The 24,201-nt window shown below is 37.8% G+C and overlaps 1 protein-coding gene across 8 annotated transcripts in view; it reads right to left on the bottom strand.

Moving 5' to 3' along the window:
* The window catches only part of ANO5 (anoctamin 5), a 59,484-nt gene that overhangs the window by 8,184 nt on the left and 27,099 nt on the right, over positions 1-24,201 (bottom strand). For all 8 annotated transcript variants that reach the window (XM_064512853.1, XM_064512854.1, XM_064512856.1 and 5 more), the window contains 13 exons: positions 17,887-17,955; positions 16,388-16,672; positions 15,925-16,038; positions 14,627-14,742; positions 13,619-13,753; positions 12,155-12,260; positions 12,007-12,067; positions 10,164-10,315; positions 5,968-6,042; positions 5,090-5,312; positions 2,462-2,631; positions 1,234-1,331; positions 831-961 (listed from right to left, as the gene is read on the bottom strand). In XM_064512853.1, coding sequence (XP_064368923.1) covers positions 831-961; positions 1,234-1,331; positions 2,462-2,631; positions 5,090-5,312; positions 5,968-6,042; positions 10,164-10,315; positions 12,007-12,067; positions 12,155-12,260; positions 13,619-13,753; positions 14,627-14,742; positions 15,925-16,038; positions 16,388-16,672; positions 17,887-17,955 — 1,735 coding nt within the window. The remainder of the gene's footprint in view (positions 1-830; positions 962-1,233; positions 1,332-2,461; positions 2,632-5,089; positions 5,313-5,967; positions 6,043-10,163; positions 10,316-12,006; positions 12,068-12,154; positions 12,261-13,618; positions 13,754-14,626; positions 14,743-15,924; positions 16,039-16,387; positions 16,673-17,886; positions 17,956-24,201) is intronic.

Below are 24,201 nucleotides of genomic sequence, written 5' to 3'. Positions count from 1 at the left end.
CAGTGGCTTAGCTCCGATTCAGGAGCTGCAAGGAAACCTATTACCAGGCACGAGTGACAAAACGGATTGTCCTTGCCGTACGAACTGCACCAGATCATAGCCCTGTATGAACTAGCTACGTGACAGGAATAGAGCTGCATAGCTCTAGGCAATCTATTAACACTTAAAATTATTTCTCTGCAAATAAAACAATACAAGAGAGCCCTTTTCAACAAATTTTGTCCTTCTAGTAGACTTTTTTTTTCCCCGTGTATTTTAGATTTAGTTTGGCTTCAATTTCCAGTTTTAGTTTCTCAGGTTTGGTAAACAAATTTCCTATGCTGATCATGTTACACTTTTGAAAAATCTCTTTTTTTGTTACTCATGCTCCCTCTGCTGGTCTACTGGATTGCATCAAAGCACTAATCAGTGCAAAACTAAAACCAAACGTATCCTCTCTGATCCAGTTCATAGATCTCATATCTGCAGTACAGAGTCTTACAGCATATTTGGCACTCACTCCACACTCATAATGTCCAGTGACATCAGCAGAAAACATGCTTGGGAACAAGAACTGAATACACGGTGACAGAGCTGGCTGCACTAAGAAGCCAAATGAGGGAAACAAACAGTCCTTGCAATGTTTCTATGAAATTCCCTGCATTACAAGATGTAAAGACAGCTTTATTTACTGGGCTGGGCTATTTCATGATTTCCAGCAATTCACGCTCTGCTGTTTACCAGATGGAAGCGGTGCCATCACCCCTCAAAAAATAACTGAAAACCAATTGTCTTGCAAGTGTCAGTAAAAGGTGTCTTGTCCTCGCTCCAAAAGCGTATTTTTAACTTACCCATTTCTAGATATTCATAGAATAGGCCCAAGGCTCCAAATATTTGCAGATCATGGTCCTGCTCCCAGCGACTGTATAAATTTTCTGGATTACTTCTTGCTTTCCGGCGTCCCCACCAGTTGCAAATCCAGCTACATTTGCAGAAAAAGGTAACAATGGAGGAAGCAGATCAAGTATTCCTTTCTCTCTAAGCAAGCTCCTTACTGCAATGTGCTTTTACAAGCATGGCTTTCACAAATAAAAAGCCAAAAGATCTATAAAGCAAGTCTACTTTTCAGAATTGATGTGGTTAATTTACATGCAGTATCTTCCTTAGCTTCTTCATATGGCCTACTGATTATCACTCCTTCCAATAATTTCACAGGTCTATAAAACAGGCATCTCAGTGGAGGGGATAACTTACGGTACAATGGCCTCTTGGATATTTCCCCAGATCTGTTTGCCAGCCATGACTATGGTGAGCTGTGTCGTCAATTCTATCAAGCAGCCTGCAGGATCACACTGATAAAGACAGATTGGGATTTAATAGAAACATCATAACGGACATTATCCAGGTCAAACATATTCTACTCCTGTATACATGAGAGAAAGGAGAGAAGAAAAGTTCATAAACTCCTTAGAGCAATACTTAATGTACATCTGGACTGCCAGCTAAGATTTTCTCTTAAGGAAGGCTGTTACAGAAGGGCTATAAATGTACTCAATAAAACACGCATTAAAACAGAGAGACCATTTGAAGATGCAACTCCAATGCTTAAGAGTAACTCAGGTGCTTCAGGCTAACCGGAGTGCAGATGCACAAGATGCGCAGTACCATGTGCAGCAGCAGCAACCCCACTGCCCCAGCAAGGTGAATCTACGGTGCCCGTTTAGCTCAAAACACCCAGACCAACACTGATACGGCAAGCATCTGCTCCGTTTATTTGTTTCCCTACGCTGGAGGTATTTAAATACCTGCTAGTATTTGGTCTCTGCTGTTTGCTGATAATGCTAGCTTTAACATTTCTAGTCTTTATTGAGGCTTTTTTAATAATTTAGTGGCCCGACCAGTACTAGGAGATACTCAGTTACTAACTGCACTGCATTACTTCATTCTGTTTTGCATCAAGCTTTTTCTTCGCTGTTGACTTTCAAGCAATACTTAGCATTAAATATTGCATTTCATCTCTGTACCTGCAGCATACTTAGGAATGATGCGAGAAAAAAGCAAAAACTTACAGAGGTGCCTCTTAGCAAATGGTTTCTCTGAAAACGTGCTTCAAAAAGCTAATGAAGATAACTGGAAGCCAGTGACCATCTCCATTTATACTAGCTTTCTTCAGCCTACAGAGTCACTTTTCAAACATATGGCTAGATCCACTGGTATTTCAGGAGAAGTGAGAACAACAAGAACTTTTAGATTCTTTCACCTTTGTGACCTAGTGCCACAAGTTTTCACTACCAGTGTTTCCACAAATAGCAACAGCAGGAAGAGCCCTTGGAAGCCCCTTCATTAGCCTCAGGATGCCCAATAAAGGTCCAGCTCATTGCAGACCAAACGTACAGTTGGCAATTTATGGCTCGATGGGTTGCAGGGGATGAACAGTTTAACTAGTTTATCATTCATTCCACTTTCATCAATAAAGTCCTACCTCTTCATTTCGCCAGCGATTAAACATGTATGTGTATGCACCTGGATAACCAACAAACTTCCCCTTGAAGAAGGCCACGTAGAAGCAGGATGAATAGTAGTTGACAAACTGGAACAGAAACATTTTCATAGTGAGCCTGTTCTCGTACTCCAGATGAGTTCTGGGAATCTCTGTGAAACCAGAATATAATAATTTTATTTTCCTTTATGCCCTTGAAAGGACACAGATTCATAAATACTCATCACCCCCAGTGCCCTTGCATCCCAAAGGAAAAGAACTCAGCAAATGGTATTCCTGTTCTCAGACACCTTCTTTATTTACAATGCAATGTTCTGAGTAGGCAGGCAAGTGGAATTCATTCTTGAAATGTTTATCAGCTTCAATTTCCCCTTCTTCATATTGTCCACTAGCACTTGTCCCACTCCAAAAATCCCTCATCTTTCAGCTCCTAAAAATAGCCTATCTCAAAACTCAACTAGCAGTCTCTCCCAGAATAGGAAGCTTTAATTTTGGCAATGCGCATAATACAGAAAAATATTGCTTTGTGGCAGAAGACTATTACAGTACTGTTTTTTCAGTGTGCTGAATATGTGCAACTTCAGTAGATATCAGCAGAAACTGGATGAGCCCAATGCCTCCAAAACACAAGACTCATAGTAGGGGAACATGAGGGAAGTATACAGGAACTTCAGTGATACTGAACATCACCAATCCTTTGCTTAAGGTTTTGCTACCTTCTCCTAATCACATTCTCCATTTTGCTTACTTTTTTCCAGTAGTAGGAAGCCCTAAGCATATTACTAGTAAAATGTCATGTTAAATAATACCAAACAACCAATTCAAATTGGAAGAGATGGGAAGAAAATAAATCACAAGAATTCCAGCTCCTCTGCTGTGGTCAGAATCTGGCAGACATGCTGAACAGACCTGCCTTAGGCTAAAGGTATTTTATATTTGAGCAAATTAATGCTTCTGAATTTGGCCTAGGTTTGCACTACTGAAGGTATTTACTAGGAACTTGATATTAGAGTGTACTATACAGGAGGCAGTACTCAGAAAGGTCAGGTATGGTCTTCCCATCACGCAAGAGTTCATTAAAGTATTTTCTATTCTCAGTGAGCCATTCAGACGATTCCATCAAACACTATGTCCACAACACCAGAGGTAGCCTGTACCTGTCTGAAAGCAAAACCTGGCCTAACCTTTTTAAATAATTCAAGAGTGAAGGGAGTTAGAACAGACACTCCTGACAGATGTAGTCAGCATTTTAAACTCCCATATTCGACTGTATCTCTAAACCCCAGCTGAGTGCAGCCTCCTGTGGCTGCCATAGGAGGGCAGCAGTCCCATAAAAGTAAACAGTTTTCCTTCTGCAGCTGATAAACACAGCAGCACTGACACTTATAATACTCCACATTTACAAGCAGCAAAATAACATGACTGAGCCTTCATGCTCTTATTTTTGCCCATCAACAAGAAAGATAGAAAATCATCTTTTATGGCTTTTTTTCTATTTTTTTTTTGCTAGCGGAAATTTTACTTATTACTTGTTCTGTCCTTTGTGGGTCAAATTTGGTCTAGTGAGATAATAAAAGAGCTCAGAGTTAAGAGATGGTCCAGGATCAATCAAAATAAAGTCAGTGCAACATCCTATTACGTTTCTGCAAGAAACACCTTCCAATTGTTAACTTATCAGAACTCATAAAAAAGATCATCCAACTGCTTCTATGTCAGCTGTACAAACTAGAAGTGCGTAATATTTTTCAGTTTCCCCCTCTCCTAAACTAAATATTCTGCAAACTTCATTTCTTTCTATACAGCACATCCAGGGACTTCTCTGTATAAATCATAAAGGGCAAACAGCAAAATACACAGAAACAGTTCTAGGGAAGGATATTTCCAACATTCAAGCTCTCACCCCAAGACCATGTATGAAATGGCCACTAAACCAACAGATCCTTCTGGTTCTGCCTGTCTGCCAGCAGCTCTGGAAGGAGTCTGCTGAAGACAACGCTACCGATGGCCATAGCCACAAGATATCTCAGGCCTCACTGCTTCTCGACCCGCTCAGTCTCTGCCTTCAAGCTGTGCAACTCTGGATCTGTAAATCCATAGCTAAGGGAGGCAGTACTGAGACAACACCTGAAATGTATACACTATCCCATCCCCCACTCTACTATCTTTTCCTCCAAAGTAAGAGACATGATTATTTAGCCTTTTTTCTTGTAAAGATGGCTGTTGAAAAGCTGTGATCTGTTTTTAAGAGTATTACTTAATACACATTCAGGATTTCTAAATGAAACACTGCTAAATCAAGACAGCTTCATCTCACTTTGATGAATCTCATGTAACTCAAAATGATTTTTAATTCATGTTCAGAAATATGACTGCCTCTCTGTTGGACTAATTTTAATATATTCAAACATTATACTAAAAGAAACCAGCTTGTGATAACTTTTCAAATGCAGGGAACATGTTCTATATAGCCCTGGATACAAACAAGTAGCTGCTGCAAACATCATAATGCTCCCAGCGTGCCCAAGGTGAGGACGGCTACGTCAAGCACCTCTAGACAGATTCTATCTGTAGTGACTCCTTGAGAGTATTGTCTTCAAGTGCACTGCTTACCCATATCAGTAATCCAGATAGCTATTCTCTCATACAAGAAATTAAGTATCATGATGATGACAAAATTCAGGCATGAGGCTGTGACTGAAGTTGCCAGCTGAGGTGTCAGTAATCCACTGATGGGTTCTAAAGTCTGAGTATTCTCCATGAGGCTGGCAAAGGCAGCATACACTGCAAGACGATACACAATCACAGCTATCATGCTAGCTATAATCAGAGATACCTAAGGAAAGGACAGAGATTTAAAATACATTTACAGCTCAGTATAGCTATATACACACAACTTTGGAAATAACATATAAAGAATCATGCTTTATACTTTTTTATTTCATTCTTTAAGGGCATGAGTTCAGAAGCACTGAAATGCAAAGTACACGGGCGACATCTTGTTTTATTAGATACATTAAACCCACTGAAATTATTTTGTTAACACAAGAAAAGCAAGACAATTTAATACCAATATTCAAAAAATAAATAGTGCAGAAGAATACAGACTCACAGAAATGAAGACAGAAAGGACATATTAAATTATATTGCCCACTTCCTGGTAAATTCGTTGTATAGCTATTTCTCTTAAATTGGCATTACATTTCATTGCAGCGAATATTGTTCTTTTGCCTTTACATTTTATCAAGATGATCTGGTAACAGCATAGTTATCCCTATGCTAGAAAGGCTCACCACATTTCTAGTTAATGACAGATTTCTAAGGTCTTTTATCTTTTTCATCTGAATCGAAGTGCACTTTGCATGACAGCAGGAAATGTACAAGACAATAGTAGAAGGGAAGCTTAAACGCACTAGTACGTGTTAATGGGATGATTAGCGATAATCAGCAATTCTAATACATGTTAAAGTGATGATGCAAAAAATGCTCACCCAGAACAACACTGTAGTTCCTGAGATGCAGAACCGAACAGCCTGGCTAGTTAGAGGCAAATAAGGCTCCATCTCCTGAAACAGTCAAGCAAGCACAGCACAGTTCACAAAACCATAATCTTATTTTAATATCAAGCAGCACAGAGAGCTCTCAACAGCTGTGTGAAAGTGACCACATCCGAGGAAAACCATTCATAACCCCGCTCTCTAAAAGGGCAACTATGACATGATTTTGAATGTTCGGATAAAAAAAATATTTAGGACAGAAGTCGCCATAAACAACGCTAAAAGTAAACGCAATACCTAGAAAGAATAATTAAACCTTGGCAAAATCAATCAGTGTCTGCAGGACAAAGACCCACTTCTTAATCACATGAAGAGGACAGAATTATTTATTGTAATGCTAGGTCAGCTGTCATACAGCTCTGCATTCAAAATTGGACTGAATCTTAAGAGATTCTGCATGTGAAGGTTTTTTAAAATCCTCCTCTACTTGGATGCACCATGTTGTTCCACACAGCCAGAAAGCATTTTCCTCCACTCCTTCAATTTCTTTTTCTTATTGAAGAAATGGCTACATTTATTAGTTGCCAATCTCTGCTGCAGTATCAGGCGGCTAGATCTTACCCAAAAGACTATTCCCATATAGCACAAGAACAGTTTTCCATGTTCGTGTACAGTTCTCTTTTCAGCAATCAGTTCTAATTCCTAAAATATCAGATTACATGTATTAAGAAGAGATTACTTAAGAACTAATGCCAAGGGAAGAAAACTTAATATACAAAAATCTGAAGTTGATAAAACTTTGGGACAAGGCACTGTACTGTGCTTACATGACTCTTGGACAAAGGGGCCCCGATTACTACAGGCTAGCACAATTTTAAGTATGCTACAAATAACTATTTTGAAATTGTAGATACTTGTTTTGAAAGTGGAAGATATTTAAGCTGTAACATGTTGCTGAAGCAAGTTTAGTTTCTGTTACACGAAAGTCCAGAGTGTGCTGAACACACTGGTGTAACATGGCATAATTACTATGAATACAATGGACACACAGCTGAGCAGCACCTTTCCCCTTGAGACAATCAAGTAGTATCAATCATTTGTCCTGACAAATGTTCCTTTTTGATGGCAATATTCTGTAGCCAGATCAGTCAGTAGTATGTTCATATGAATGCAATTTTGTTTTAAACGTAATGTGCTGTTCTCTCATGAGAAAGTAAAACATAGTGCTTACATCTGCCTGAAGTATAGTTACTAAACACTATCATGAATACTTGGGTCTTGACTTACTACAAGGTTTTCGATGGTGATAACAATTAAAGGCTCTATTAATAGTACTATAAAAAAAGCTGAAGATAAGTTGATATGGGCATAGATATCAGGGGACTCTACACAGTAACATTTAATACTTATTATGTATTAAAAAATAGTATCTATATACTATATTAAGAACAAATGTTTCAACATTCTAGGCTATTTAACAAGTAGTTTTCTACTTAAGAACAACATGTAGGCAATAACATTGTGCAGTGACATGGCCTATTTTGAATGGAATGCTTCATTATTTATATAAATTAAGATTCTACTGAAATCAGCAAAAATGAAATTTAGCTATCATCTAGTTAAATACTTCAGCATCACAAGTATGATGCCGATACTTTATCAACAGCAAATGAGGTACCAGTTAAGTCTTGAGGTTGGTGATTTCTATTTCAGCATACCTAGAACTCAGGATCATGGCAGAGTAATGAGAAAATAAGTTTTCTAACTGAAGTAAAGTTTCCTGGGACCCAGTAAACTCTGTGACCTGTATCCGTAACATCTTTTCAGACCACAAAATTAATCTATTTTAAATCATTCTCCTTTCCCATGTTCAGTATTACACATTATCTAACAAAAGGAAATTAGGCTACAGCATGGCTAACCTGTGTAGTTTGCTTTAACTGGGCATTGACAAGCATCACTGCAAAACCCTGCCACACAATAGCTTCTGAAAATCCACCAAGGTAGTAAATGTGATGTTTCATAAAATAAAGGATTATCCAATAATTGAATTTCTATGGCAATTGTCAATCCGTACATAGGGAGCAAAACTAAACAGCTGTGAACAACTGACTCTCCTATATTATAAATCAGTATCTCAGTCTGAGATGAGAAAAATATATTAAGATCCCATTTTTATTTCCTAAATAAAGTCCACTTTATTTCCTAAATAAAGTCCACTTTATTTAGGGAATAAAGTCCACTGCGTGCACTTACAGAGGTAACAATCTCCTCCTCCAGAGCACTAACACAAACGGACTAGCCCATGCTGTCTTTGGCTGTAATCCGCTGTGGCTGACTCACCCCCTGAGACTACGGGTTTTGGTCCATGCTGCACATAACTACTGCCTGTGAGTCAAGTCCACTGCTTCCTTGTCTTCACCCCATTATGCTCTGCTGCAGTATGTTACTCCAGAGAACACGAGGGCCATGCAGTGCCTGTATGGAACCCCTGTTCCTTCCTTCAACTGCAGCAGAACCACAGCGGTTCAGCTGGCTTTGGTTACTGCGCAGCTACGTAAGAAAACGGAGGTTTTGAGCCTAGGCATACAGAAAGACCCATAATAGCAAATACCATGCAACAGGCAGGCATCTGTTTTCAATTAGCTGAACAAGCTAGTCAAAAACTACAATTTGCCTGAAACTGGTTTTCCTGAGCCTGCAGAAAGTAATTCCTCTGCAGAGCTACACTCAAAATCATACTGCAGGATCTTCAAAGATCTCTGTGTGACTGGAGCGTGCAAGTTGCAGTTATGAGAACAACAACATCAATGCTGCATGTGCTGAAAGGGAACAAGAGAAACACTCAAGAGAAATGAGATTAGTGTATATATTCCCTAATTAAGCAGACAGCCCTGAAAGACAGGCTACTGTTTGTATAATAATTGTGCTTCCTATGCTACAGCCAGGTTTCTATTTCTTTTCTGAAGACTGTGTTACTTAGTATACTCATGACTGGTGAAAATAAATTATTTATATACAATACAATTCTAGGAAGAAGGAAGATGATTTAAATACTTCTGATTGAGGCAGTAGATATTGTACTGGAATGTAACCATCTGGTCCCTAAATTTGTCAAATAACTTCTACCTAAATTAAGTTTTAATGAAGATGATTAACTTGTTTAAGAGTTAAATAGTATGGTTAATTGTATCTTAGTTAGATTTCAGACAAAGGACTTCAGCAATCTTCACCTTCCAAGTGCTCCCCAAACTGGATTTGGATATCATAAGTGAAACCACAGCTTATGTCACACTTAAGCATCTTTGTATCAAGACAACTGTTCCTTTCCATGTTGTGTAGGGAATGAGAGAGAGTGCTTTACTGAGAGCACAAAGATTTCAGAGACTGCTATGTTGAAATGTGAATGACACTGTAAAGATGGTGTTAGCAAAGTGAAAGGTATAAGCTGTGTCTCAGTATTCCTCATTTAATCTATCAATTTCCTGTGGAAATTAAAATCATTAAAGGACATCTAATTATAATTATGAACACATCTCAGTGGAAGAAAACCACACTCTCATTTATTCTGGCTCAAGAAGCCTAGCTAAGACACCTACACAGAGAACCATGATCTAAGAGGTGGGGCATGCCTGTCATGCAACAGGTCGAAGTGCTAAGAGCCAGTTACAGTTAACTTCAGACTGGAAAATGGTACAGCCGCACCACCGTGGCATTGTGCCAGGATAAAGAGACCCCTCAAAGGCAGGGCTATTAGCTCCAGTACCAATCAGTGCTATCACTGCAACACTGCTTTCACCAGTTAAAGAGCTTATATCTGATTTTAGTCAACCAAAGAGTGCAAACCTCAGCTCTCACCGACTGGATGCCTTCAGCGAGAAAACAGTAAGTGTTACCAAATTCTGCTTTGATACCCAATGCATTCCATTGTGTTCAGTTAGCCTGCAACAGGGGGTTGTTGGCACCATGTTCTATATATTGAAGCCAAGACCTTTGTGATCATACACATACTTGTGTGGAGATGTAATAGCTGAGGGCCTGCCCTGCTCTGATATACATGCTGTACTGCTTATGTGTTGCACAAATCTTTATCTAGCAATTAGATGCTCATATATTATAAACCCCTCCCCCTAACACCTTTCAGCACAAAACTGAATTTGCATGCATGTCAATCCAGCAGGTTTAATTACCTGAGTTACAGGGTTCTTCTTCTTTTGGGTACATTTGGCTTCATACTCAGGCCTCAGCTGGAGCTGCTGCTGTTCTTCTTCAAAATCAACCAAGTCCCACTCATATTTCAGTCTAGCTTGCCGTCTCTTCCAGAACTCCAAGAAAAGAGTAACTGCAATTTGAAAATGTTAAGAAATAGTTAAAAAGGAGAAAAAAAAACTTTTAGGAGATGTGAACAAGTTTATTACCTATATTAAATAGTGTCTCTGCACTATTAAACTATTAAACAAGTGTCTCTGCACTGGCTCCTATTCTGCAGCCTACTATTTGCTCTCACAATGTGACCCATCTATTTTTACTGAATACCTATTAAAGTTCATAGCTAAGAACAAGAATATGGATTAAATGTATTTATTATCTGAAGTCCAAAAGTGGATGAAAAGGAAGATATCAAGACAGGATATAGATTATTTCCATAGTTATGACAACCATGTTCAATTACACTTTAACTATTTTTCAAATACAAATATCAATACAGATTAACAAAAGAACAGAGATAATTCACTTAATTGTGTACAGACGTTTAACACATGAACTATATTACAGATAAGCAGAACTGTTTCAAAGTACTAAGTTCAAAGACCTGCTACTTTTTTGTAATTATTTGATACTGTGGTCATTTTAAAGACAGTGAATGTCTGATGTTTTTCAAGTGACTGAGACTGAGGCTGGCTTAAGAACCTTTTTTAAATACAAAGGGGAAATGTGTTTTTATATAAAACAAACAACTATGAAGGTGGTAATATCATGCAAAGTTAAAAAAGCCTTCTAGAAACTATTTTAAAATGTAAGCCTTGGTAATCTGATTGTTCTTATTTGAACTCAAGACACTATGGTTTACACAAACACAGGAAATTTTATCTTGTGCAGTTCTACAATCTTTTGCTGGTGCTTCCTGAATGACCGATCTATGTCACTCAAAGGCTAGTGCTTAAATCCAAGAAAGGTTTAGGAAACAGGCACACAACATCTTATTTCAAGATTTTTTGAGAATGCTCTGTGAAAAAGCTAGTGGCTCTGATAACAAATAGACAAACAAATCTTTGTGTGTTAACAGATCTGTATCCAAATTGAAGTGCTGTTTAATTATGGTATTTGACACGGTGTTCCCCCTAAACAGTAAACAAGGTATTTAAGGAAGTGAGAAATAATAACCATGTTATCCTCAATCTACAAAGATGTATAGAATTCAAGAAAAGAAGGTGTATTCAGGACAACACAATCTTACAGTTAGAACAAATATCTGTTCATGTGAACCCACACTTATAGAAAGTCTCAAGAAATCTACCCATTTCTGCATCATCAAAACATACATGTAATGTACGAACTTCACTGGAGTAGAAGCAAACTCATTCTTGTCCTAAAAGTGCTGCTGGTAATGCAGTAGTGCTGGGCTCCAGTGAAAGGACACAGGAGCCCTCTACTCCCTCATGTGGGCACTGATAACTTGAAGGACACAGTAGGAAGAACTCTTACAAGGACTACATGTGGTTGGACCACTCTATGTTAGGCTACTAAGGAGAGAAACAGATGGTAGTACTTGGAGTACACAATGCTTATGACATCCTAGACAGCCTACATACCTGCTGTTTTTTCGTTTGTATTGTTTTGTTTTTTTATGTCCAATCCCTCCGTAACCTTAAATTATTTTTATTCTTTCATCAGGTAGATACTTCTGTATCTGAGACAGAATATTAAAACATAAAGACATTCTCTTTCCCTTCTTCCCACTCCAGTGTCCCTCAGCAGTTTGGCCAAGGTCTCCTTACGGCTTGACATAAACTTATTATCAAAGGTACTCACCCCATATGCCCATGAAAATGGCAAAAAAAAGAGTTGCCACGTTATCAAACAAATGGGAATACTGCAACAGAACATACAGGAAGAGTTCAGTAACAAAATAGTTCTCAGCATGAACAAAATGACAACGGCTGGGGAACCAGATACAGACCTCTGAAGATGCACAGGTGGTGTTTAGTTTCCAGTAGTCACACTCTCGGTCACATAGAGGGCACATGATGATCTCTCCTCCAATTGCAGGGTCACAGATTTCTTTGCTAAAGAAGAAAATGTTTTACAGTATCTGTTTTATAGCACCTTAAGAACCACTACATGAATTTATGTCAGAAAAAAATGTCAGAGCTTCATTTCTTCAAAGCTCAACATTTGCAGCTTCACACAGTTGTCATATCCACTGATGTACCCTGCAGTGGGTCAGGTCAGGACAAGAAAAAGCAGCTGCTACAAGCAGGAAAACTAGCAATTCACTTAGTATATGCTTTGGGGTTTTTTTTCAGTAACGGATCAGAGGTCCATAAGAAGCTGAACTGCACATGCCCAGCTTTCAGGTGAGATATCAACCATGTTATTTTTCATCAGACTAGTGAAGTGCTCATCATACCTTTTCTAAAAGCAAAAGTATTAATTCAACTTTGCTATCTATACCAAAACGTGCTACTTCAATGTGACACAGCTTTCTAATCTATCTGTTAAATAATTCCTACTTTAAACCACACTGAATTTAATTCCTACAGTGGGTGAAGTTTACAATCCTATATATACTTCCTTTATATCCAGAGAAACTTGAACATGCGTAGCAGTATATCCAGGTGAATTCAGAATATGGTAACTATAATGCAAGTCTCAAAATAACATAATTCAACAGAATGGGCCAGACAGCAGTTATATTCTGTATAGAAATATAAGTAAAATGCTAGTTTCTCATTTTTAATTTGTTATATTATCTTTTACGGTTAAAAATGAAGGAAGTTCCTGGAAGCCTTTTCATTAAAACTGGGAGCAGTGAAATGATGCCAACCCTCCTCCCCGACAAATCCCTGAATATAGTAAATCCCAGGATTCTTTGAACAAACACAAAATTAATTACAAAAGAAACTTTAGCAAACTCTGGATTATGACATAATGGACTCATCTCTGATGAGAAAACACTGCTGATCTACATTGTCCTCATGCTTTTGATAGTTAGTAAAAATAATGATCCCCCACCTCCTTCACCTCCACAAAAGGTCAACAGACTACTCTGTGAGATATATCAAAATTTAAAAGGTTAAGGAAACAATATGCAGTTGAAACAAACTATTTTGAGAGATGTCAGCAGTATTCTTAAAACCTTATATATTGCAGGTAGTCCAATATAAAAAACTGCTGCCAGACAGCAGAAAAATACCACCTCTTGCCTACAAGTTGGCTCTTACTAATAGTCACCAGCTCCACACTAGCTGTCCACCACCATTTCAGTCAATAAATGTAGCTGGAGAACAAACTGGTCTGCCCCAAGACTGAAAACATGTTATCTGTTTTTCCACAAGAACAAAGTTTTTGCATTGCTTGATTTGCTAGGTAAGTCTTAGTTTTTACCATCACAAGTGCAGCAGATTTTCAATATTATGCTCACCTGCTCATATTTTCATCCATTGTAAACAAGCCGTAGAGAAAACAGATTAACCCAACAACTGCTGCAAGGAATAACATCTCAGTGTAAAATCCTAGCCAGGCAAAATAGATTCCAATCTTCTCGCCATAGTACTTCCTGAATACAAAAAATGCAATTGAATAGGAATATAAAGCAATATTTGAAGTTATAACAGAAAAAAAATGGTCACAGTCAAAGTGAAACACTGCACAAAATTCTCACGTAACAGAAGAGTAAATCCATTAACGTACACTGATAAAAACGAGATTTGAATCCAGCCATAGGCAGGAGTTACACAAGTTGAATGCACAAAACACACTGCCTCTTCTGACCCTTTCTTTCTGGCAGAAGCTCCAGCTTTCAATCACTCTTTCCCCTGCCCACAGGATAACGTACATAAAGATTTACAATTTTGATTTTCGAAGTAGTTATACAAAATTAAATTTGGCTCAATAGTTCTGATCACATAGTTGGAATGAATGGGCTATTTACCATAGAAACACAATTGGTTCTGTTAAAAATGGAGCAAAGGTAACCCATGAATAAAGCAATATATGTTATATAAGAATATGAGCTGAATCAAAGAGATCTTGTATAAATTTAGTTTAAATTTCATAATTGGTTCAATACTGAACAAGGAGTCAAACTTCACAAACTGACTGTTCTCGAAATATTTTCAAGTCTGTGTTGAAATCTCAGAATTTCAGCTCCATCTTTAAAAATATCTGCCACAGCATCTTGATTGTAATATGCTAGATATTCTTCATATGTGTTCATCTACAATTGAATTATCTGTAAAATATCTGACCCCAAGAGCATTGGCTAGATTGAACAGGGCTTCATTTGAGGTAAAACGTTTTTCCAGTTGTTAATAAGAACATTTGCTGTGTACTCCAAAGACCTAGTGCCCAATTAAGCATCTCTTTCTCATCAAACCTTAAAAAGAGTAAAAATTCAAACATAACAAATGCTTCTCAGGCAGTATTTTACCTGATGAGATCCAAAGGCTGTTCTTTGTAGAATCGTAAGAAACGGGCCCACTCCATGTACAGCGTGTATCTCTCACTGTCACAGTTCGGATCATTTGCCTTTTTCCAGTACTGGCACTGTGAGCAAATCAGAGGCAAGGCAAAACATCTGAATAACAGACTCAAATACTACATCAAAAGAAATGAACATTAATGAAGATGTGCCCCTCTTAAGCTTGGGCCAATTAAAATAACTTGGAATCCAAAGTTAGCACTGTACTTCAACACTTTTATATAAGTAGAACCTTCTCTATATTTGTAGCTTTTTAAGATAATACACATTTTCAGACAACATCAATCTTAGACATTTAGCCAACCTGTACTGTAATCATATTACGTGATGTTACACTAATGTTGCACTAGTACAACACATACTTTGTGATACTCATTTGCTCCAGTAGATCATTGAAATAAACAGTTTGTTCCTTTATAGCATATGTACTTGCAGAAGCTCAAACTTTCCTAAAATAGGAAACCCCTATTTTACTCCCCCTTCATTAAAAATAACGCAAATTTAAATCCTGTTCTCTATAGTTCAGAATCAGGCTCTCATTGAAAACTTCACAGCCAAAAGCCTTTCACTGAAAGATGTAAACTTGGGGATATAAATTCAAGTTTTCATGCCTCCAGACACTGCACTATACTGTGCTCAGTGCTGTGGTTTCTAAAGTTGTAACACGAGTGTGTGCAAAATGGAATTCTGACTCTAACTAACTTCCGTGGTGTTCATCACCATCAGGTATCTACCAGCCCAAACTAAGAAAACTTTTGCCACTTTATCAGTTTCCTAGAAATTAAATGTGTTAAAATAAGCACCATTTCTAACAGCTCTTGTAATTTTGTTCTGTGTTGTAAAACTGTCTCTTCAAAACATTTGGCTATGCTAAAAATTCAGTTTGTGATCCTGTTGGACTTTTTTTGAATGCCTCTTAGCTATGAAGAATGAAAATTCATATCTAAGAAATCAAAAATTAATTAAAAAACTAAATATCCACATTTAAAAATATTTTAATATGTTACATCTTTAATTTTTTAAAAATTATTTGAAATAAGAATCATCCATAAGCAGAAACATTCTGGCACATAACCAAATAGCAAGGCTGGCAAATATTTCTTGTGTATTATAAAACAGAATTAATTTCTGGGAGAAATTAAAGGGTTTGAGTACGTTTTCATTTCTGCTGGAAACAGGAGTGTCACTGTAGGTAAAGATAAAAACATTAGGAAATGCTCAAAGGAGCAAAAAACTAAAGTACTTACATCATGAAGAGGATATGCAGCTGAATAGGTGCCATTATTTAGCAGTCTTTTAATCCCAAACTTTTTCTTCCCTTCTTCTGTTCCATATGGGCAACGTGTTAAAATATAATAAACCTAGATTCAAACACACACATTTCAGACCTCTCTTGTTTTAAAGCCATTTAACCAGAGTCCTGTACTGGCTGATGGAAAGAGCACTATACGTGAACTGCGTATTTATCCAGTTCTGCTTACCAGGAATACCCTGTACAAGGCTGCTGAAGGCAAGCTAGCCTTCCTGTAAAGGTCCCAATCCATTCCAACCAATATTATTCTATGATTCTAAGAAAGATGCACAGGCATCTAGGTGTCTGCACGTCTACTCAGAGATTTTGTATTATATATATTCCTTTCTTGCACGTATACTCCTATGGGTCAGTGTAAACCTACATGTAAATCTAAACAGACAATTTCATATACGTACTATTCTGTTTCTCATGGACGGTGAGAAGAAAGTGCTCTCATCATTAATGAGGTACAACTCCTGCTTCTCCTTGCTGAACGGTGCAGTGAAATAATCTGGTTCAGGGTGCATCACCTTCTCAGGAAGCCTGAATGGCGTAAGCATACAATCCAAGGGGTTCTCCACCGTCGAAGGAATATCATTTTCCTTGATGGGAACTTTAATGTTCAGCACTTCTGCATACGTGATCAGAACCTCCCACGGGGCATGGATCTTCACAAAATAAATTTTGCCATCTTCAGACTCCTGCCCCAGAAGAGTTAAATCTGACATTAGACTAAACTGCATTTTACTGCAAGATTTATGAGAATGGTTGTTACATAAAATTTATTTCCTTTTGCACATTTTTTAAATCTTAAATAAAGGGGGGGGGATGAGATATCTTTACTGAAAAGCTTATCCGATCATGGGTCAATTTGCGATACAGATGATTGTTGCATTTGAAAGCTCATGAAGGATTTTGAAACTACATTAATCTCGCAAGCTGAAGCCTCAACACTCTCACTACATTCTGCAATGTCAATAGAATGGTTTGCTGTGGGGCACTTGCCCCTTGACGACCCACACGTCCTGCATGCCACCGTGCTGCATGGTAAAGCTTTTCCAATTGCTAGAGGGGGCAGTTTTCATACAGCAGAGCAGACCATAAAAAATTCTTGCAAAAGCTTATTACCAACAAGACCTATGAAGACTGTTACAAGCCTTGCAGCTATGATAAGAAATAATCTTACCGTAGCCCACACCCCACAGCCTATGTCATGTACTGTTCTTCTGCATATGTCATATGCAGGAGACTACAGCAATCAAATAAATATTTTTAACATCTATCTCACTGAATCCTTATCTGTGGATGTTAAAGTCTAAACTTCATCAGAAGTTATTTTGCCCCACACAATCTCCGGCAGAGAGAAAAAAAGAAAAAGAGGATGATGACTGTCAGGACTGTGTGTCCTCCACACACATTAAGCAAAACAGTATCACTAATGAAATGTCCTGAAGTTGTCACACTGGGGTCCTTCCTCACCCTAATTACAAGACAATAATTACAGTGGTCATGACGTCAAAATATGATACTAGTTGCTTCACTCAGCTTGGAAGAGGCTTACATGGATTAAATCTAGCTGTGAGTGTACTTCCCTTTTGCTTGGGTTTGAATTAGTTCACAACTATTTTTCACTTCCTTTTTGTTACAGAATCAAATGCAATCACTTCTTCCTGAAACAAAATGGCTTTCTTCTCACAACTCTTATGAACACATCTGGAAAAATAACTCACAGATAGACACACTTAGCTGGTTTCACTTAAGTTAGTCAAACTACTGACATCTGCTAGATTTCATTATCATAATCACTTATAAAATAATTTTTCTCACAGGGGAAAAAGATTAATTAGGAATTTGCAGATCTGTTTCTTTAGTCCTAATTTTTCTTCTTTTTTGTATTCTTTTTTTTTGTTTTTACCTTCTTGTCTTCTGTTTCTAGTTCCAAACCAGCCTTTTGCAGATTGTTCTCAAATTCTTTTCTTCTTTCCTGAGGATAAACAAACAGACTTTAACAACTGATGAACTGGGCTAGTTCTACTCCTTCACACTGCACTGATGAAGACCCCTTTATACTATGTGAAATTTGTAAAAGAAAGCAGAACAACAGATAAAAATTGGCCGATGCATACCGATCTACTTCTGAGTAACGGCTAGCCCAGTGGTAACACAACATGAATTTAGTTCACTAGCAACACGAGTGACTGCAGCTCAAAATGGGAGAGCCACTTGTTATTAGGTAGAGTCTCATAAACTAGGCAAATTTGTAAACCAGGCAGCAAAATAAAGTCACAAGCCTTCAGCATTTCTGGGTCTTGGCAGGGGGAACTTAACTGTTCAAGTAAAGCTATATATTTTTTTTAGAGAAAATGGAAAAACTAGACAAACAAAAATTCTGGAAGTTTGAGAATGATCATTTATTATTTGCAGGGATAGCTAGTTACCAGTTTAACAATCATTCCTGATGCAGATGTTCAAATACTGACTAAAGACAATACAAATAATACACTTCATAAACAACTGAATTGTAAAACTCGGTAAGAGTCTAACAAATCATGACATGTAAGCCTACCTATGCTTAGCCTGCATAAAGCCAGCGTGGACTTCACAGAGGTCACTAACCCAGCGTGTGATATGTCTGCCTCTTTGTCAATGCTAACGATGCCATAAGTTATAAATTGGAGACCCTGAGGTTTACTTCTTTGAACTGTTTATTTTGTCAAGTAATTCCCAGGTAGCAGCTTTAGGCAAGAACATTATCTTCCTCTCCTCCTCTATAGGATGAGACCGATTTTTACTGTTTTTAGGAAATCCAGTTAATTTTCTTTTAATTATATAAAATTTGCTGAAGAACTGCCAGGTGAAAAACAATTGATGTGAAACATAGAGCCCTAGCCTCATTAGAAAGCAGTAGCAAAACTATCAATTGATTTCCAGCTAACACCTGCAACACTGTGTGAGACGTGTTTTCTAGACTGAACAGTCAGCCCTACATAACGTTTTTCAAACAAGCTTTGAAAAAAGTTTTCAGTCCATTTCCTTTTCCTGTATTTCTGTGAGGAGCAAGCAGCCCATTTGCACTTGAGTTTGCATTAACTACTCAAATTAATAGAGACCAAAAAACAGGTTTAAAGGTCCTCTAATCTATGCTAAATGTGTTGATATATTTAATGATAGTAGCCTTGCATTATTATCTGTAATACTTGGTTTTGCAGAATACCAATGGATATTAGATTAGATACTGGCCTAGAAACTTAGTAAATGTGATAAACTCTGAGTTCTCATGCACGCTGGGGCAAATACAATTCCATGCATTACTTTTTAATTCATCTACCCCACAAACATGCATATATGCACCTGTATAAACACACTACAGAACTATTGTTTGCTGACCCACTGATCTTACAAAAACCAATATAACTTAAAGGTAATTTACGATTACATTCAAAGGTGGTATATAAAAGGTGACATTCTAGTCTAGTATCCCAAGCTATGTACTATTCTGGATTACATTTTCTCCAAACAAAGCAGACTGCCTTGCATTCTTTCCCTAGCAATCCTGGGGGAGATCCAAGTGAGTGAGCACAGAGGGCTTTCAGCCCCTAGAAACACTCACATGCCAGTTCCTCCTCTTCCTGTGCAGCTCAGTAACAGACAGAGCCATCTTACTTATCTTTTCTTACCGTATACTTGTGATAAACTGCTGAACTGTAATAGAAATTATGCTGCTTTTATCAGTTTGCTTCTTCCCACTAAGTCATCTTCTCTGAAACACACATGAACATGCTGTACATTCATGTACTCTCCAGGCATTTGAAATAGCCATCTTTAAAAGGAATCAACTTACTGGGGAAAAAAAAAATGTTCTCCCTTTCTTGCCAAATACTGAAATTGTTCGTAATGCCTCTGCCTAAGGCTTAAAAAGGACAAAATGTAGCCGTAGGCCAGTGCTGTTGATGTTGTTTGTTTAATAGGTACAAGTTCACGGTCTCATAAACCTGAAACGCTACACTTGGGGCACATACTCTGGATTCCACAATAGACTATATAACTCCACTGTCACAGAGGATAGAGAGAAGTAACATAAACAGTTATGTTAGTCTAATACTAGTCTTCTCTAATCCCCTTCCTCTCATTTTCAGTATAGTTTTAAAAAATAATCTTAAACCTCTGTAAAGATAAGTCACATTTTCTGAAACCACAGTGGCATATATAGGACATAGTGCAATAGAGCATTTGCCTCTCCAACCACACCACTGGGGATATCCCACATATTAGTGAACAATAACTTTACCATCTAACGTTTGCCTGAGGGTTATGAACCATCCTGATAAGATTAATAAAGCAAGATCCCAAGTCCAATGGCACTAATGTGCCCAATGCAGAGGCAACACTGCATGATAAATTACCCAAGGAAAATAGATAACTGTTATAAATCTGTTCTTTTGATAACAACGTTGTTATTGCTAGTAACAGCAGTCAGTAAATAAAAGAATAAAATCATTTTCAAAGTTTACAACATATTAATCTTTAATCGAAAGCCTCTTCTGCCTCACTTTTCCCCCTTTTTTAGGCAAGAAGCTCCAACTCTTACACATCACAGTGCTCTGACGTATTCCAACTAGAGCCTTGAGTAGGACGCTGGGACATGAACATGAATTCTAGGAGCATTACAGGACCATAAGGCATACATGAATTCTGCTCTTATTTGTACCCTGAGAAAACCAATTAGCTTCACAGGACTTACACAGATGCACTCAATTTGAGTTCAGACCGCCTACACATCTCCAGGTCACACCAGAGACATGTAGGAGAGACCACCTGCCATCTCACCTTCTTCAGTCACAAGACCTCAAGGTTGATCACACAGATAAGGTACCTGTGCCCACCACAGCCCCCCAGGGGCTGCCCACAGGGCTTGTGAGCATGTCCTGCGTAGTGCAAGACACACCAAACACCTGCCTTTTGCAAGTACCAGCCAGGTTGTTCTGAAGCAGTGTGGGGAGGTGCTAAATTTGGACCAAGCCTTATCTTCAGCCCCCCGTGCAGAGCTGGCTGCTCTGCTTCTCCCAGCTGGCAGGCAAACAGCGTGCACCAGGAGCACCAAGCATCTGATTTTTTGCTGCTCCTAGCTCCCTAGCTTTGGGCTATCTGGCATCTGGGAGAATGCAGAATGTGCTGTCTGAAATGACAAAAAGTGGGAAAGGCCTGGATAAAATTTCTGCTTTCTGCATCTCCATGCCCCACTGGGGACAGGCAGAGTGTGCTTCCAGTAAAACAAACACAAGTTACTCTGCATGGAGATTTCAGAGTCCTAGTGCTCTGCAGTTCCCTCTGAAGAAATGCACTTTTTGGCAATAAAGATCATGTCTTGGGCCTATATAATTTGTTAGATTGGAAAAATAAATAAAATTTTTAAAAAAATGTTCCTGTATTTCACAGATGGAAAAAAAATATTTCAGTCAGTCTGCTAGAGGCACTGAGGAAAAAAGTAGATTATATTTTTGTGAGACAATCTACTTTTTGTCTGCAGTGGCTTTGTGGTTAGGATTTTTGCATGTAGCTCATAGAAGGCAAATTCAAAAGAGAATTTAAGCTGCTTAAGCTGAAGAGTTCCTGGGGAACATCACAGAACTTTATAAACATATTTGTTCTGCACGAAGCTAAGAGAGAAGATGAACATACTGCCTCTTACCCAAAGCATCCATATCAGGGCTGTGCTGAAATGCACAAAGAAGTTATTCATCCCATTCTTAGAAATTCAGAATAAAGCTGTTTCCTTGAGACAAGGAAATAAAACCCTTAGTCACAACCATTAGTTTTTTCTATGAACGTTTCATTCTTAGCTTTTACATTCTGCCAAATCATTATACTGAAGAAAAAGAAATGCACATTTCTTTCCAGCAACTGTATATTAGCAAGTATGATATCTCAAACAAATTCCAAAGGCTGCACTGCATCAATATTTAAATTTTGCCCCCACAAAGGAGACAGCACAGTACTTCTATGCTAGATGGCCTGTATTAATTAAGTGGAATTCTCATTGTAAAAAGGCTTATGCCGGACATAAATACAGGGTAAATTTCATTTTTTCAGCAGATTTCTCAAGAACTCTGTGTGAAAATTAGTGTGCCTAAAATTAAATTAATGCCTTCATGCCTGTCAATTCTGCAATTGCGAGGTAACCTACAGAGCCACAGACCAGAGGCCTTCCTCCATGGAGCCATACATACATTTGCTAGCAGCAGACATATGTAGAATTAAATCTCATAGTCCTGTTGTAGATGTTCTACTCTTTTGCAACAGATGTATGTTTCTGGCTAACTATGTTCACTTTTTATCTCAAACAGAAACCACAAAATTAGCTACTATTTCTTGCCCTCCCCCCCCGAATCCTTTAGTCATTGACACCCTAGATGGGTAGATATTCTATCATCTGGCTAAGATCCCTGCCTCCCCCAATGACCCATGAAGCAGTAGGTAAGAAAACTGCTACACACTATATGAACGACTGACTCAGACGAACTTCTGGTCCATTTTTTCTTCACACTTCAAGTATTTGCTAAGTCACCTCCCTTTCTTTCCTCATGTTAATCTGAACATGACTAATGGAAAAAGTTTGTTTGCTGTGCGAAAAGCTTATTTAAGAGTTTCTTCTGGGGGTATCTTTCTTCTCTCTGCACTGACTGGTCTCCTCTTCCTTCTTTTTTAAAATTTATTTTGCTTTATGGTAAAAGACAGAATCTGGCTAGGATTACAACCTGAAGCAGCCAAAAAAATCAGGGTGGGATTGAAAGTGTATGCCTTTAAATAAACCTATGGTTCCATAGCTATAAAGATATATTACATATATACGTATGTGTATATATCCATATATAAATATATAGACAAATAGCTTAATAAGATATAATAGGATGCAGTGGTCATGTTCTACACTAGATTGTATTTGAGTATATGTATAGAGAAAATAAGTGTTTAATGAAATCAGTATTTCTTTCACATAGAAATGTAATCAGTAATTTTACTGAACAGCCCAATTTTCCAGTCTTTGTTCAAATGAAATTTCTAATTATGAAACATTTTAGTACTACAACATATAGGCAAGAAGCATTCTTTACTTCAGAGTTTTAGTTTTGACTGTGATTTTATTATACACCTCAGTATAATTACACTTTTTCAGAAAACCTTATCTTTCAGAATGGGATTACATGCAAATGAAGAATTTTTTGCCATTTTTAAGAACAAACTTTTGTGAATTTATTACAAAGACCAGTTTGTAAGCATAGCCTCTCCTGGCTCAGAAAGAAGGTAGAAAAAGAAAAAAAATAAAAGAATTAAAATGCCTACTTTTTTTTTTAAACCTTATGCTTTATATAGGTTTGCTACTTGTCTTGACTGCAGCTCAGAATATTGGATTTTACAGCATGGACAGATAGCTTGAATTTACATATTGCCCAAGTTAGACCTAAGAAGTCAGCGTGAGCAAGGAAAAAATACATGTCATTTATTGATTCCTTCTGACCTATTGTTACCATTCAGGCAACTGGGTCTTGCTGGGAACCTCCAGGACGATCATTAACTGGCACTGTGGAGAAAGCCTGTACTTTGTGCTCTGCTGCATAGAAGGTCTCTTCTCAAAGACACTTTAAATATCCTTCTAAAAGAATGAGGACACTTACATAGTGAGGAGGCCAAACACTGCCAAAACCTCAGAGGAGAGATGCTGAGATTTTCTTTGTTTTACTCAGTATAAAAAAATTAAATTGCATGGATTCAGTGTTGCATCTAAGAATCAGTTTCTGCTCTAACTGAAGCCAAAGGAAGGAAAATCAAAACACTGTCCATTTATATAAAACGATATAAATTATTTTTACATCTTATTTGGATAGCATTTTACTCATTTAGAAGAAACCTCCTTCATTTACCACTGTTTACAGACGTGGTTTCAGCAACAATACAACTGAAAGTTAAAAGAAAACAGTAAAATCACTTGCATTACTTGGCATTAAGCTGTTTGTACAAGATACTGACCAGCTTAAATAATGCAGAGGGATCAATTCAGTAATGAAACCCTAAACATTTAGTAAAATTAGGTCCAAAATGAACAAGAGAAACATGCGCAGGAATTTCTGTATACAGAATGGCTTTTAACAGAGCTATAAATGTTTGCAAAGTTCAATTCCTACCCAGTACAGTGATTTGAAAGGCTTGGTAAAGGATATTCAGGTTATGATAG

This window comes from Dromaius novaehollandiae, chromosome 5 (assembly GCF_036370855.1).
Source record: "Dromaius novaehollandiae isolate bDroNov1 chromosome 5, bDroNov1.hap1, whole genome shotgun sequence".
Lineage (NCBI taxonomy): Eukaryota > Metazoa > Chordata > Aves > Casuariiformes > Dromaiidae > Dromaius > Dromaius novaehollandiae.
The sequence above is the reverse complement of the archived record's forward strand: the minus strand, read 5'-3'. Positions and strand labels throughout refer to the sequence as shown.